Source organism: Lepisosteus oculatus, chromosome 6 (genome assembly GCF_040954835.1).
Source record: "Lepisosteus oculatus isolate fLepOcu1 chromosome 6, fLepOcu1.hap2, whole genome shotgun sequence".
Taxonomy (NCBI): Eukaryota; Metazoa; Chordata; class Actinopteri; order Semionotiformes; family Lepisosteidae; genus Lepisosteus; species Lepisosteus oculatus.
In genome coordinates, this window is record NC_090701.1 from 46,941,108 (window position 1) to 46,958,296 (window position 17,189).

Sequence of the window (17,189 nt, forward strand, 5' to 3'; positions counted from 1 at the left end):
GTTCCAGTGTTTCCAGTGCATATTGCATATATTCATATACATATTTGCCTATAGTGCATATTCCTCCACATTGAAATTAAAGCTTCAAAGGAAGGAATGGAAATCCCATTTTTACAGTTCTAGCCAGTGACTAGAGTAGGGACTCAGTATCAGTGCCAAGCCATGTCCTTTTCTCACACACTGCAGGGTGCTTCATCTGAGACGTATCCTGGGCCACGACACCTGAAACACCATCGTGGAGCACAAAACCACATAACAGGCCATTGCCACTAGAAAGTTTTCTTTCATTGTATATGTTCATTATTATATAGCATTCCTATGTGGAAGGATTCTGAACTTTGTTGAAATGATGATTTCATACCCAGTTGGCTGAGAAAATCATTCGTTACTTTCATAGTTCGAGCGACACAGCCGTGATGTAGGCAAGCTGAAAGTCTGTAGGTTTGGGAAACCAATTTGTACGGTTCGGAAGTGCAGTTAGAAAAAACAGGAAATGGAGAAATAAAAAAATCTCATAAAAAGTACTTGAATGCTTGACTCTGGATGATATGTTTTTATACATCTTGAATACTGCAAGCTCTAATAAGCTAATGGGTTCACCAGGTTCAAACAGGCTGTATAAATTGGAACCAGACACTGGAGGCTCATCTGGTAGAGGGTGCTATGTTCTGTTTTTAAAGCCTCTGTTGTCCTGTGTTCATTAATACCCTTTTAAGTTTTTGACTTCAGACTTGTGGTCTTTTCTTTAATGGTACCATTTGCTGAACTGTTTGCTCACAAAAACTGAAATAGATAAAATCTTAAAGGCTGCATTCCTTCAGACCAGCATCATCCAGGAAAAACGAGTTTCTCTGGCTAAAGCCTTGTGCTTTCAGAGTGTGCCAGCTTCTTACTGGAAACACAGAGTGCGACATGTAGCACGTACTGTAGTTCATTGATGTATCTTTTATTTAATAAAAAAACCCAAGCACCCTTTATGTGGTGTGTATGTATTTTGTTTACCCAGAGAATCTCATGTCCTGAATAGTCATGAATGGACTGCATTGTTGGTAAAATGAGCACCTAACCATTTCTAATGAAGGTGGGTAGCTGCGTCAGCATGCGTAGGCTGCAAAGGAACAAGTAATAGGTTTATTCCATGCTGAAAAAAAAGAAGAAAGAGAACACAACGTTTCGGCCGTGGAGCCTTCTTCAGGTGTCGACCTGAAGAAAGGTTGAAAAAAAAAAAAGAAAGAGAACACAACGTTTCGGCCGTGGAGCCTTCTTCAGGTGTCGACACCTGAAGAAGGCTTCACGGCCGAAACGTGTTCTCTTTCTTCTTTTTTCAGCATGGAATAAATCTATTACTCGTTCATTTATAATGAAGTATGTGTTTTCTTCACAGTTGTTTAAGAAAACGTGTGGGAGCAAACTCTAGGTGCCCAGTTTTTGCAACAAACCTGGACTACAAGATAGGATCTAGAACTGCAGAACAGTAACCTTGGCACCTTTCTGTGAAACCGAGTGCTTTATCAGACACTGCAGAACAAACTGTGCTAACCCGATCTTGGTAGCTTAGATTGATCGTTTTCGAGTGCTTCTTAAAGTCATACTACTACTCTTTCTAAAGCAAACACACATTGGAAAAGAAAATCATTAAATTGTTACGAAGGATGTTTTTCACAAGCACATGCATCAATGTGCTTCACATTCTCAAGATTTTCTTTTTATAGCTTTTAGTGAGTGAGAGTCTTGCGTGTGTGAAGGCAAACTGTATCTTTGTACGGCGGCCGTAGCACCCCATCCAGTGCCCTAGTTGTTCGTACAAGGAATTCATGTGGAAATTCTTTCGAATCCCTTCAGTCCCTGAAATTCCTGAGTCAACTTTTTGATAATTCTCTTTATCAGCCCTCTTTATCCTCCTGTGTCTGCAGCAGTCTTTATAGAGAAGTGGCCCACTGCTGAGCACTTGAGTTTATTTTACAACTGAGGTCAGCCACAAAGAATTGACTTGGCGTTAGTGTGTCTAATATGTGGCTAGAGTTTTCAGTGTTTGGTTAGGAGTTATTTATTTAAAAACCCTTGGTAAATAAGTGGTAGAAATGCATGCCTAAGCAGGTTACAGTATGATGCATTAGTTTTTCTTCTAAGCAGAGGGAAGGTTACTGTCTTGATAGGTGGTGTTTTCATAGTGTAATAACAATAAGTGAATAAAGCAGCCTGCCAGTAAAAAGCATCAAATCTGGATTAGAAGAATACTTCAGGAGGAGTATCTCCATAATTAAACTGAGTGTCTGAAGTACTGTATGTGTAACTGTGATTTACTGTACCAGGATCATCCCTGGATAACCTTTAGGTAAAGGAAAGTTAGTGTATTTGTTGAAAAAATGTTTCATCAGTGTATTAGTCAAGTCTTTCTTATAGGGAGCTATTCTTACCCCTCATTCTAGAAATTTGCTAACATATGGCTTGGAAGTGCTAAAAAGTCTGGCAAGCAACCCAGTGAGTCAGAGCTTGCAAAGTTCAGATACTTCAGTGTCCCCGGAGCTTGCACTATTTTGTGACCCCCCCTGGGTTGTAAGATAGTATTTGTTATTGGGTCTTGGCAGGTTTCCTCTGTAGAACTGCCTATGTGCAAGGAGCCTGCATGCTTTCAACTTTTTCATCGGCTGGAACGGGCATAGAAGTAAATCGGATTATATGGCTTTTCACTTGAAATATGTTACTATTTCAGGTAGCTGAGTTAATAAAGGACAGACGAAAGAATGTGAAAATTCTAACTCGTTAAAGTGGTAATAGGCAAATGATGTGTGTTAGATCATATTAGTCTTTTTAAAGAAACCAGTGCTGAATGTACATTTGGCGTCGCTGAGTTTGAAGAGTCAGGCTCAGGGTTGGAAATATGCCAGGCGCAGGGAAGGTTGATTGTGACAACAGTGACATCACAGGCATACATTTTAAATTTATGTCGCTGGATTGCAGCTCCAGTTAGGCATGCTGTAAATGTAGCCGAGCAATGTTTGGGGAATCTGTCAATGCTGAACTTTGAAGGTTTCCGCCACCAGAAACATAAAAAATGTGAACGTAGCCAGGTAAGAGCTTAAGAAAGCTTACAAATGGGAGGATCATACTTGGCATGTCAGGCATGTTTGGTTGGTAGATGTTAACTGATTTAAGGTCCTCCTCAGCATTGTTCCAGGCTCCCACAACCTTTTGTGCGAGGAAGTGCCTCTTGTTCAACCTGTTCTGTCTACTTTCCCACACTGTAGTTTCCACTAGTGTTCAGAGTGTTCAGAGGCTACTGATGACTTTGTGGATCAGTAGCCTTTGACGGTTCTGGTTTCTTTGAACCCGGTTGCCTCCTGGGGCCTTACCACGCAGGAAACATCACTGCAAAGCACACAGCTATAGATTTCCTGTACAGGAATTCTTCTGTTTTGAAGGCTGAAGGGTGAGTTCAGTGATGGAGCCTGAGTTATTTGGGAGCAGAGAAGCAGGGCCAAGTTTTCTATGTGACGGACACCTGGCTTTGCTCAAATCTCACTGCCAAGAACAGTTCGTAATTCAGCAAGAACCTAATCTGTTCAGGGCTTTAAAATTTATTTCATTCTTGGTTGGGGGAAAAAAAAGCTGCTTGACTTTCTGTTCTTGGTTTCGGAGGACAAACGAATGTTTTAACATTTGACATAAGAATTTCTTTTTTATTTGTTTACAATTTGCATTGCGTGCAATGTGATTGTATTCGATCAATAGCCATTAATGAGCATTAATGTAGTGTAAAAACATTTGGAACAGTTCAGTAACAGCTACAGTGCCCTCCTCCCCTCCAAATTAACTCATACCCCTATAAAGTCGTAACAAAAAATTTAACAAAGAAATATGGAATGGATAATGTCTTGCTTAAACCTAAATGTTCTACTTTATTCACAATTGCTTTGCACAGGGCAAGGTCCTGTGTGCCTTAAATTATTGAATTCCAGGAAGGGTCATATATAAACACACCTATATAATAAATCCAAGAACAACAAGTTTTCAATAACGTTCTGCTCTATGTTAAGGCAATGGAGGCCCCTGAAACTATATAGAGGCCTCCAAGGCATTTCAGTATTGGCATGTATCATCATGGCTCAGATCAGAGCTCTCCATTGACCACAGGTAAGTGGTCTTTGACAGGAAGAGGACTTGATCTTGCCCACCGTGGGTTGTGAGTCAAGTGGTCCAGGAGGTCACAGTTAGAGATGACTGTTGTTAAATTGACCTGGAATCTACGGCGTGCTAAGAGCGCAGAACTCTCATCTGATCCTGCTTGCATGAAGTCGGCGTTCGTGGCTGGGTTGCAAGGAAGAAGCCTCTGCTGAGGGTGAACCACACAAAGAGGCCTCTCAGATCTGAGTTATTGAAATCGTATGAATTGAACATTGAGCTTCTTGGACGTGCTCATTTGAGAAAACACCCATGCCCCCTGTGAAAAACGACAGAGGCATGTAATGTATTGGGATGTTTTTTTAAATCTATCGAGGGTATTGTTTTTCATGGGTCTAGGAGCCCTTGTTAAGATGGGGGGCATCATAAATGCCAATAGCTACCTTTCTGGCCAAACAACTAGTTCTCCTCTGCCAAATAGCTCAAGCTTGGTTGAAAAGAGGCATTCTAGCTTTTATGGTAAATCCAAAGCGTGCATCTATAAAAAGAAAATGATTAACTGCACACAAAAGAAATGTTCTTGTGTCAATTTCCATACATCAGTCCAGTCAGATCTTTGGCGATCTTTGAACTCTAAAAGGCAGTTCACAAACGGAAACGAAGGGACTAGAGGACCTAGTGCAGTTCTTTATGGAGTAATGGAGTTGCCAGAACATCAGAGCGCTCTACGGGAGGCGTTTTTTTTTTTTCAATGTAATCCAGGCCAGTGGAGGATTTACAAAAGATTAACTACAGGGATGTGAATAAATGTTACCCCTGTGTTTTCTGGACTTAATTATTTATGACCAATATGACTTTGCTCTGTACAATACTGTTTCGATTACTGTATGATGTTTTTTTCATCGGGTATGAAAATAAACCTGGAGTTCACTGTATGACAATCAGCAGTTCAGAGGATGCACCAAATAAGACGCACATACAAGGTGTCTCCCCCACGGTGCATTCAATCCAATTGGTTTTGCAGGACGTTTTATAGTCTGAGCACAGCTGGGGTGACCTCTGTTATTACCATGAATGGATGTTTACAAGTGACCATTGCACATGCATTAGAACTGCACAAAATGCTTCCTCATGTGGCACAATGCTTATTTCTGCTAAGGTTATTCTTGAGTGTCACATACCCAGGTCGGCTTCTAGAGCGGACCAGTCCAGAGAAACCAGGACACTGCCTGGATGTTTCCTGTCCACCCCAGGCACCAGGTGTTGTTTTTGAATTCATGGAATTTAGTTTGGAGCATTTACAGGTTTACCAGAGCACACAATATACTGTATGGTGAACCGAGTGCCACTGTAGAAGATTGCAGGTGGGCTTCTGTGCAGCACAAAGCTGGTTTTTGAATGTTAGTCTTTCTTGTACTGGCAGATCCTGACACTATTTTAAAGGTGTTTGAAGGGGGGAGAACATACAGTAGCAAAAAATGCCTTTTGTTTCCAGATGCAGGCTGACATGCAACAGGCCTGTCACCTATCATAGGAGAGAGACTGAAGAATTAAGTACGGGATTTGCTGTTTAAGAAAAGTGAGAATATTATTTCCAAGCATCTTCTGTGGTAAATGCCTCCATCCATAACAGCCTTAACAACTTAAACTCTCTGGATTAAGTGGCCTCGATACTCAACAGGTCTTCAATTTATTTTGGTCCATTTTAGTTATGATGTTAGCTCACTGCAAGAGACTGAAAGAGTTGAGTTTCTTACGAGAGCAGAGTTAAGCTAAAACACCAGTGTGGGCCGTGGCATGAAGTGGAAACAAATGTATCCAGTCTTTTTAGTTAAATGTCTTATTGGAAAACAGATTTGAAATGAGAAATTGCCAACACTGCAGTTTTTTTAATTCAGAATTGACTTTTTAATACTCCACCCCAAATTTGGAACTGCCAGTTCTTCATTTAACAACATGGGGGTTGGGGGTGGGTGGGTGAGGAGGGGGCGTGTACTCTTTCCGCATCCAGTTTGTAGGCTGTAAACTATAATGCGTTAAAAGTTGCATTTTTCTGTACAGATTTGTATAAAGCCAGACATATTGGTTACACAGTGACAGACGATTTACCATCAAGATTTTTTCATTTTGAAATTCAATGATTATTATTGGCAGAGGTGTAAAATAGTATCTATGTACACTTGGTCATTTTGACAAAACAAAACGGCAAATTCTAGATAAAACCTGATTAAGCTTTGCTTCTGCTAGTGCTGATCTGACAGACTAGCGGCAGAACGTCTGTTACCAATTTATGGTTATATTGTTTATGTTGGCGCATGTCCTTTCTGTACAGTGGGAAAAACATGGATGTTTCTGCTTCAGTTGAATTCATTCACTAAAGTGCTATTTACATGTATGCATGCGTTTTTCTGCTGACACCGCTGGAAATGTATCAAAAAGTTGTGCAGTGTTGCCTCCATACGTCACCTTGCCATAAACCTGGCATACTTTGGACTTTGGGCCAAAAAAAACCCTTAAAAAATGCTGTTTTACTTTTGGAGCACAAAAAAATATACACACCTGATTTAACAGCCCTGCTTCCTCAATTTAACTGAGATACTTAACTGCATTCTGTACTTTCACGTGCACACCTTGTTTTGTATTGATGTCATTAATGTCAAGAGTGGCAGCTGGGCCACAGTGGCCATATTTTCATGTGTAGTTCAAGTGGGTAGCTGCATCAGGAAGCGTAGTCTGCAAAGGAAAGTAAAGATTTATTCCATGCTGAAAAGAGAAGAAAAGAAACGCAATGTTTCTTCTTTACTCGTTCCTTAGTTTCATGTGTCCTGTCTGACTTGAACCTTGCAGGCAGAAGTCAGATGTCCACACATCTCTGTGTTCAATCACCAATCCTTTCCCTGGTCAGAAGACTGACTTGCCTACTATTCTGGGCAGAACAGTGTCTTCATGTACTGTCCCTGCACATTGTTGAGGTAACAGTGGGCAACGCCTTATCTTGTGTGTCTCCCCTTTACCGGCTACATGATCCACCTTTCCTAAGGCGATTAAGCAGGTGCTGTGAAGAGAGATTCTTACTGCAGTTCCTGGCAAAACATTACACCACCCCAAAGGCATGGCCTTCCTCCACTTCTCAAAAAGCTAGTACACAACCTTTTGGGGGGATGTAAGGCCATTCCCAGAGTCTGCCCCCAGAGACAGACACGCGCCGAGGTTCAGACACAGCTATGCTGGGGCGGCTGAACGGTGCATGGGTGTGTGGCGGGGCTGGTTCCTAACCCGAGGTCGCAACAGACGCGAGGAAGAGGGCAAACCTGCGACGGGGTAACATACTGTAGACAGGAGTGTTCGTGCCGATTCAGCAAAAGGCGTCCCCATGGATGGTCTTGAAAGTTCCCATGGTGCACCTTGCCCTGAATGGGGGACGACATCTGGATCACCGCCGGCCGATGGAACTCGGGATGAGGGAGAGGCAGGCAGAAACGACGAGACAACCCGAGGAACAGGTTTTTAATGACTAGCTGGTCGAAACGCACAGGTAACAAGAGCCAGCAGCACCACCGTGAGCCAAGTTCTTTGTTGCCTTTTGATGGGCTCAGTTTTCAGACATTGTTTAAAAGGCGACCCCTTAAGTGTTCACAAGCCAGCATAATTACGTTTCTGCTCTTTACAACAACTGAAACAAAAAGTTTACATTATTCCCACACCGAATCAGGTTTTATTTTTTTGGTGTATGCAGGTATATTTTTCTGTGAAGTTAAACTCTGTGAATTATGTTTCATTTTTCTTCAGGTGTTTTGGAAGAAGTAATGATGAAAGTTCAGTACATCATGCTTTTGTTAGGGTGTCTGGTGTTTTCATGCTGCCCTCGAACAGTGCGGATATTGCCAATAAAAACTAAGACCTCTGGCCACGTGATGCAATTGTTTCTACACTTATGTACACCCATGTATTCCTGCAAATGTGTCGCATACATTTCCATAAGATTAACTGTATAATAAGGCATACAGAAAGTGACAAAATTGTCTTAAGTATACCATTAATGGTGGTGTTTTAATTCTCATTTGCGTCGTGGTGTGAATCTAGCCTTGACGTGTAATACTGGTTATTTTCCTGTAGAGCGGTGAAATGATTGCTTTATTAATGATGTCCTGTAAGAACGAATTTGTCACAGAATCATGTGACACGTTTGGGCTGGAATGCGGTATCGTCTGTTTCCAGCTCTGATGTCTTATACGAATCCTGTACATGCCTGCTCTGTGGCTGATGTGCAGCATTGTACTCACTGTGGGGGAGAGAAGATCATTGAAAAAACTCGCGTATCGGTGTTCATATTGATTTGTGGTTGTCTCTTAATTAAAATTACTCATTAGAAGAACGGAATTGGTGTCTTATCGGCTGCACGCCACCCTCCTGACTCAGTGTTGGGTTTAGAGGTTAAAAAAAAAATCCAGTCTTGTAGTGTTTTGCGAGTCTGAACTATTTCAAGTTTTCTTAAGCATCTTTATTCTGCCTCTGCATGTTTTTGCTGCGTTACAGTTTTGCTATGTGTACAGGTTTAATTTGCTGGTGTATACCAGCTCTGTTACACTCTATGTAATTTTAGACATTCTGTTCTGGAATGGAGTGTTTTCTTCTGCACAACATTTCCAGGAAGTGTGTCAGTATAGGTGAGAGCATGGATGTGCAGATTGTGGAGAAAAGTAGACAGCTGTAGATATACATTTCTAATACAGGTACCTCTCCTCTATTAAGTGTGAAGCCTCTTGCATTGAAGTATGCAAATTGGAATATTATTAATCTATTAGGTTTGTAATGATGCAAAGTTAAAAAGTACACTACTGTTCACTGGTACTGCACACTATGGTAAAAGGCACTGGTTTTTAAGAGAACTCTTTAAAATACACTTTCCCAAATTGTGAAGTCAATTTAGAATAGTTTTGTTGGTTCCCAAGGCACTGTAGAAACTGTGGTTCATTTTTGACTCCATACTCCATTCCGTACTTAATATCAAATAACATTTTGATATTTCAGAATTATGTACAGTTAATTGGATAGAATCTGAAATGCTATTCACATGATAGTGATATTTCAAAGACTTCTTTTCAGAATAAAATATTATTTTAACTAAAATCTGTTTTGCACCAGTCCAAAATGAAACATCTAGGGTGGCTTATTTTTGTGGATGGGGTCATCATTGCGTGGCTAGTCATGTTTTCCCATATCAAATATATTTAACTTTGAAGATGAGTAAAAGCTAAGATGAAGAAATGTAGAGAACAAGAAATCCATGTGCAGCCTGAATATGAAGCTGGTACCTTCCCCTGCTGTAACTGTTGCTTATCGCAAACAATAATAATGTAACATGGTATCACAGGCAGAGTTATATGTGGATAAATTAAATAAATCCTTGACATACAGAATCTGTACATGAATTAAAGAAAGTACCCCTGGAGTCTATCATATAACTTTTGCACGATGAGTTGTGGGTAAGTTAAAATGGTGTTAGAAAAGGTGAAGGTTGTTGTTTCCAGCACTATTACTGCAAAATAATAGTAAAAGAAGAAGTAAAGTGAGTAAAGAATACCATCATCATATCAGTGTAGATGATGATTATGATCAAGGGAGAAGGCTCTACCTAGACTAAGGTATGGTACGTAATGGAGCACTACAGGGACATAATCGCTCAGAATATTGATATAGCTAATAGACAAATTCTCAATTTGACATTTGATGAAAACATGAGGAAGTAATAAATACTTACGAAATGGCAGAAGTACTGCAAAAAGCCTCAGACATTTTAGTCAGATTCATGACCGTGCAGGCACCTGAAAAATTAAATTGAAAAGAGATTAATACAGCAACAGTCACTTGACAGAAGGACAGTAGGACAAGAGGGGTGATAACTTGGAGAAGAAACGTCTGAGAAGGGTTGAGATGTAGACTCATCAGTGTCCTCATCCAGGCATTGCTGAGGAGAAACAAGGAAGCCTATAATAAGATAATAGGTGAAAATGTCATTTTTTAAATCAAAGGGGGGTTATATTAAAGCTATTCCTTATTTAAATGCTGTGTACTGTATCAGGTGCCATGTTGCGAAAAAGGATATTGCGGCTCTGGAATCAACTGAAAGAATGACAGCAAGGTGGGTCCCTGGTCTTGAAGGAGGGACACTCTCAGGCAGGTTAGCGTAAACTCTTTATTCTCAAGCGGAGAGAACTACTAGTGGAATTCATGCAGGCGTAAGGCATCGACAAAAGTCCACTGCGCAGAACACTTTCAGGACCGATAATGAAACGCCATCTCTGTGCTCAGATCCACAACTAGGAAGGTCTGCATTCAGAATTGGGAACGGGAGCCTCATCTTTGCATGAAGGGGTGTGAGGGGGCGGTGGAACTGTTGCACCTGCTCAGCTGTGCTGTTGAAACTTTTTTTTTGTCCCTTCAAGAAACAGCTGGATGGGATCATCGTTTGCTTAAGATGCAAAATCATCAAATGAGCCATGTGAGTTCAATGGCCCCTCTCTAATTTCTAATAGTTAATGCGTTCCCGATATCTGTCTGAACATTGTATTGGGGGTAAGCCAGGGCTATAAATAGTTGATTTTCTTTATTTTTTTAACAATAGCTTTCCTTGTGTTATTAGATAGTGTTATCTGCTTAATTAGCATAAGCAGATAAGTGCTGAATAATACTGTTCCGAGTTCAGGAAGTAAATAATTAAACTTATTTGTTCATTACTTCACAAAGGTTCCTTAAATGGGCGGAAATGAGTCACGCGGTTTTATGAACCAGGACTTCCTGGCTGTAGCGGCCGGCAGGTAGATTCTGGGAAGGGGCAGGTGGGAAACGGTAGACTCTACCTGCTGGGCTTACTGTAATAGTAAGAGATTTGCAAGACAAATGTGTACAGTACACTTTACGTAATCGCTAGAAACGTCCCGTCTTCTGTCGTAGCTTGACTTTACTACTGTTTGTTCGATAAAAAAAAAACAGGCTATTGAAAAGATTTCACAGGCAAAGGATAGATGCTAACAATTCACCCAGCACAGAGCGAGCACATTTTTGAGTCGCGGCCAGGAACATAGTGTTCTCGGCTGCTAGCTCGAATGTGACGTTGTTCCCTGGCGAGTCGCCCGGCGAGGTCGAGTTCATTCAAACAGGAGAGCGCGTAGGCAGGCTGGGTGAGGAATGTTGATCTTGTCTTCACATGACGAGAAGGCGGCGGTCTGGATTTTTCCATGGGAACCGATTTCCTTGTTCTGACAGGTGGAGCCTCACGATGATGCTGCACATTTGCCGGGCTTTGAAACGTGCCCGAGTCGGACTTCGAGTCCTGGGGGGGTGGGGGTGGAATCACAATTAAAACCCTCCTGGTGTTTTCATTTTTATTTGCGGTGGTTGAAGGATAGCATGACTTGTTTACAACATGTGTTGAAGCTGGTTACTGTGATTTTGTTTATGCTTGTACAGATGTCTGATGTATTGCAGATATTGCATTAATCATAAATCAACAACCTCTAGAGCAAAAACGGCAAAAGTGCGTGCATTTGCTTTTTAGGTATTATAAAGGAATTCAGCATTTATACAGGTCATTTCCCAAATAGAATGAATTAAATACATCATAAGAGATTAATGATATTTTATCTGTTAGGCAAGTGCTTTTGAACTGCAGTAAAAGTATTATATATTATGATTTTTAATTATTGCATATCGGTACTGAAATAGAATTAAAGGGTGATTTTTTAGCCAAGGAATGCTTTAGAATCTGAACTAATAGAAGGTTAAATGTTCTGCTTTTGGTTTTAAAAATAAATTCCTGTGAATAGTAACAGAGTACCACACAATGTGTGCCAACAAATAAAATAAAAAATCAGTTCCAGATTTCAAGAAATAATTGTTAACATATTAAAAATGCCACTCCAAAAACATTACTGTACAGAATTTCCGAGGAATTGAACAAACAATACATGTGGCATGAGTATAATTCCCATAGTGTAGTACATATTATTGTTTATACCAACCAAAATTGTTTCCTTAGCTCAATGAAAAACAGTGTGGGCAGAATGGCAAATGCTTTGCTTTCTCCAACAGTGAAGAAACTCTGGCTAAGAGACATCTTGTGCCTTAGTAATTATACTCTTCCTGCAATGTCCCATTTAGTTTATACACATTATACACAAGGTAAGATTTAAATCAAAAGCTGAATGCAGAAACTGACACTTTTTCATGAGAAAAAGAAGTTAAATGCCAGAAAATTGCAAAGAAAAAAACTAAAATACCAATTACTTTATTACTCACCCCTTTGAGTCAATGCGTGGTGGAATAGCCTTTGGCAGCAATTACAGGTCTTTTTGGTTGGGTTCTTTATCAACTTTGCATACTGGGATGGTGCAAATTCTGCCTATTTTTATTTGAAAACTCCCTCATGCTCTGATAAGTGGATATAAGATCATTGATGCATTGATTTTCATGTCTTGCTACCAGTTTCCCCATGCACGTCTGGTCAAGGCTTTGACTGGGCCTCTCATGGTCATCCACTTTGTATGACGGAGCGGTGGCTCTGTGGCTCAGGATCCCCGCCTGTGGCTGGAAGGTTGCCGGTTCAAATCCCGCAGCTGGCAGAGGAATCCTACTCCGTTGGGCCCCTGAGCAAGGCCCTTCACCCCAACTGCTCCAGGGGTGCCGTACAATGGCAGACCCTGCGCTCTGACCCCAAGCTCTCTCCCTGTCTGTGTGTCTCATGGAGAGCAAGCTGGGGTTTTTCGAAAAGACAATTCCTAATGCAAGAAATTGTAAAGGGTTAATAAAGTGATGTTATTATTATTCCAGTGTAGCTTTGGGTCATCGTCCCGCTTAAATGAATTTTCACCCCAGTTTGTGGTCTTTAGCAGACTGAAGCAGGTGTTCCTTGGAGAGCTGCCTGGGCTTTCCTCCATCCATTCCTCCTGCTAACCCTGACTCACTTCCCAGTCCTCTCTGATAAGAAACAGTGGCATCCCTCACCAGCTTCCTGCACCAGACCACCTGCTAAATCTGGGGGGGAACAGCCTCTCGCTTCTCAATCATCGACTTCCCCATGCTCAAATGGAAATTGAGTGTCATTGAAATGCTTGATCTGTGCTTCTCTTCCTTGAAGCGTTTTCAAAACGCCTTGGTTTCAGTCTTTGCTTTACATTCAGGGACCTTACGGAGACACATTTAATCTGAGATCCTGTGAACCGCTATTATTACACACAGATAGAGGCCATGGTCTTGACTGTATGACTAATCAAAGTAATTTTGTGCACTTTAATTTATTTAGGGTTCTAATAGCATAGGAAGACAAAACTTAAACAATCATGAGATAGTGCCGTTTTTTTTTTCCAAAAGGGATATTGTTGGAAAGGAATGGATACTTTTGCAAGGCACTGTATAGTAAAGTGTTTTACAGCCGGAGGGGTTTCAGTGGCCATTTCTCAATGTGGCTCAACTTTAGAAGAGATTTCCATTTTTACACATACAGTAGGAGCTGTTGCTTTTGCTGAAGTGTTACAAAATGAACATGGTGACAGAAAATTGATGAGAGGTCCGGATTTGTGCACGGGCTGGTTGGAGATTGCTGTCTTGTTCCGCAGGTCGCCGAGGCCGAGATCTCCGATTATTCCTCCGATGGGGAGAGTGTGGGGTCCCAGCTGCACGCCGGTCAAGCCCCCCCGCCGGTCAAGCCCTGCCAGGCCGGCGGGAAGTCGGCCAGCGCCTGGATCAGGTCTGTTCAGGCTCTGCTGCAGACACCTCAGAAACAGGAGGACAGAAGCTTCAAGACCCCGGAAGATTCTGCCAAAAAGAAAAATAAATTTATAAGGTTTGAGGCTTTTGTCTTCCCACATTATCCTGCCTGTCGTTTTTCTTAGCCGTTTCCCAAGGCTGTTTTTTTTTTAAATACTCGGTGCTGGTAAAAGGTTTGTGTCGGAGCCAGTGAATCTGGTGACACCGAATCTTCCCCTTTCCTGAGGTCCGTAGACACTTGGATACCACCAGCAGCTGTTCGGTGTGTGCGAGTCTGTAATTGAAAGCGCACGTCACATGTCGAAGGCCGACTTGTAAATCGTGTTGCTAGATAGGGATCGTCAAAACAGAAACAGTAGGCCATGGGCAGCCACATAATAAACAGCTGCCCGATCTAATGTCTTGAAAATAAGCCAAGGGGAGAGGATGGTGTTCTTTATCGATCAGTCTGTAGTTCACTCAGTATAAGCTGCGGATACTTCCTTCTCTTAAGCTGAAAGAGTAGCTTTGCTAATTTCATAGAAATGCATAATTGTGCATTAGTGTCTTTCTCTTAAAAGTTAAATTAAAAGATTATTTCTTAAATGTAATGGGTCTAGGTTCATGGGCAAATGTATGTGTGTTTGGTTTGAGAACTAGCGAATGGATAGAAACCAGAGTACAAATAAGGAGTGAGCTCAAAATGCTCAGTCTGGGGCTGTGTAATTAATAGAGTACCAGAACGATCTGTATTAGAAATCCCACTGTTGCTAATTTATACCAATCTTAATTATAGGATTCGGGTAATTTGAATAAAACTCGTCAAGATTGCAGAGATAAGCAAACTAGGGGGATAAGCAAACGCTGTAGAAGAAGCATATGAAATGCAAAAAGATTTAGCAAAAGTTCAAGACTGAACAAATACATGGACATTGATGTTTGATGTAGGTAACCGCAGAGTGTTACACGTAGTCTGCAGAAATATAAACTAGGTAAAAAATGGAAAACATTGAACTTAAAGACCCTACATGTGAAAAAGACTTCGATATTTATATTGGCACAACATCTCCATCTCCAAGATAATGCAATAAAAAAGGCCAAGAAACTTCTTCAGCATAGACTGAAATGTGAAGAAGGGCTTTTCACATTTTCCTTAAATGTTGCACTGCTCAAGGAAACTAGATCACAAGTTGAGAATAATGCCACTAATAAGTATGCTACTAGAGTACCAGTACATGTCTTTGCTTATTTATTAATTTGTAATTGTTGTTTCCTTTCTAATTGGATAATATCACCAATGTGAAAACGTTTGTTGGCAGTTGTGGTCTTGTTTGGATTTCTCTATGCTTTAGCTGCAACACTCAAATGTGAGTGTTAACATTTACATCTGTAGCAGAATCCTGCTGACTCTGCACTTGGCTTCTATATGGCTCTAACTGTGTTCCAAAAGATTATAACCGCAGTTCTCATGGACCTCAAATATTCCTCAGACAGTTTTAAAATGTATAAATGCTCATATTACATCTGAGTATCCGTACGGTCAAAAAATAGAAACAGAAAGGTTAACCCCTAAAAAAAATCTGAATTTCATTTGTGTTTTATCCCTTTTGAAGGTCTATTTGGAGTTCTAAGTAATGTCCTTTAAGTTCATTATTCTTAAAATAAAAGTCCTAAAATGAACTGTTAACAGGGTCTTCTGAACTTTTTGCTTTACAAGCAAATGTCTTTTCAAGAAGTTGCATCAGCTAAACCTCTTTTAGTGACTTCACTGGAGCATTTACGGTCAGGGTGGTAGGGTTTAACACTGGCAGCAAATCAAGGATGTTCTGACTTTTAACCTTTGTCCTGTTCATATCGTGTCTGTTCCAGTTCCATGTACTTTACATTTACATTGCTCTCTGTGGTTTAAAGATAAATCCCAGCACTTTTTTCTAGTTTAGTTATTAGGGATGTTACTTGGAGCACTGGACATACTGTAAGCACAGTACCTTATTTGGCCTTTATCTTTTACCTGTGATTGAAGGTTTCAGTTTTTTTATCTGTGTCAAAGGGAATATTTACAGAAACTTGATGACATTCAGATAGAACATTCTTTCCTTTTGGTTCAGTCAAGAATGTTTTACTCATTCAAGAATTTGGCATCTTGAACATCGTGTCATTTAGAGCAAAGGAGAAGTCTAAAAATAGCTGAACACCTGAGTGTATGAGAGTAAAAAAGCTCACTGACTTTCTGAATGTTGTTACTTAAACTAATTTTGAGTTTGACTACGAGAGGATATTATTGTGTAATCATGATTTGCGGAAATGGTATAATGAAAGTTTAGTGGAAAAAATAACAGGAATAATAAACAAAAATAACAAACAGTAAATTTTTCTCTAATACAGAGCCATTTTTTGTCATTCATATCATTAATTTCCTACTGCATAATGCCTACAGTTCTGTAGTGGCAACAGCTGTCTGTGTTTTAGGAATGTCATTGTAGGAAAAATTCATACACATACAAAGGCAGCTCAAACTAAACTAGAAAAAAGTGCCGGGATTTATCTTTAAACCACAGAGAGCAATGTAAATGTAAAGTACATGGAACTGGAACAGACTTGATATGAGCAGGACAAAGGTTAAAAGTCAGAACATCCTTGATTTGCTGCCAGTGTTAAACCCTACCACCCTGACCGTAAACGCTCCAGTGAAGTCACTAAAAGAGGTTTAGCTGATGCAACTTCTTAAAAAGACATTTGCTTGTAAAACTAAAATTTCAGAAATCCTGATAAGTTTATTTTGTTTTTTTTCATACCATTAATCATCTTCTACATAACACCTACCATTATGTAGTGGCAATAGCTGTGTGTTGTAACAATACACATTTTTTAAACGACTGCTCAGAGAGGTGCTCAAGTGGTAGGCTATTGACCGTAAAGGTTTTTTTCTTGATGTTGAGTTCTGAAAAAGAGATCTAAAACAAGTGAAAAGTAACCATTTTTCAATGCATTCATATCAAGTGAGTTCATAGCCGTGCTTTTCTTTGAACAGTGTTAAGGAACAGAAAACACAACACTAAACCTCTGGGTAGCCTTAAAAAAAAGAATCGCTTAATTCCTAAAAAAATACTTATTAAAGAAAAATAAAAGGAGAAAGACATCATTTTACAAAATGATTAGCAAAGAACAGGTTCTAGTTTAAGGACCATAATGAACTACTTGCAGTGGTATAAAAGGATACAAGAAAGGCCAAGAGAGAGATTTGCAAATAATTGCAGTAGAACCCAACTTTTTTTTTTTCCAGTGTCAATACAACTACAGAACAGAAAAAACATTTCAAAGTG

The 17,189-nt window shown here is 40.3% G+C and overlaps 1 protein-coding gene across 5 annotated transcripts in view; it reads left to right on the forward strand.

Annotated features, from left to right (window-relative positions):
* spidr (scaffold protein involved in DNA repair) overlaps positions 1-17,189 on the forward strand; it is a 119,477-nt gene that overhangs the window by 13,138 nt on the left and 89,150 nt on the right. For 4 of the 5 annotated variants that reach the window (XM_015353745.2, XM_015353744.2, XM_015353742.2 and 1 more), the window contains exon 6: positions 13,737-13,963. In XM_015353745.2, the coding sequence (XP_015209231.2) occupies positions 13,737-13,963 (227 nt within the window). Of the gene's footprint in view, positions 1-2,999; positions 3,072-13,736; positions 13,964-17,189 lie in introns of those variants that run through there. The other variant, XM_015353746.2, reaches the window with a different exon arrangement.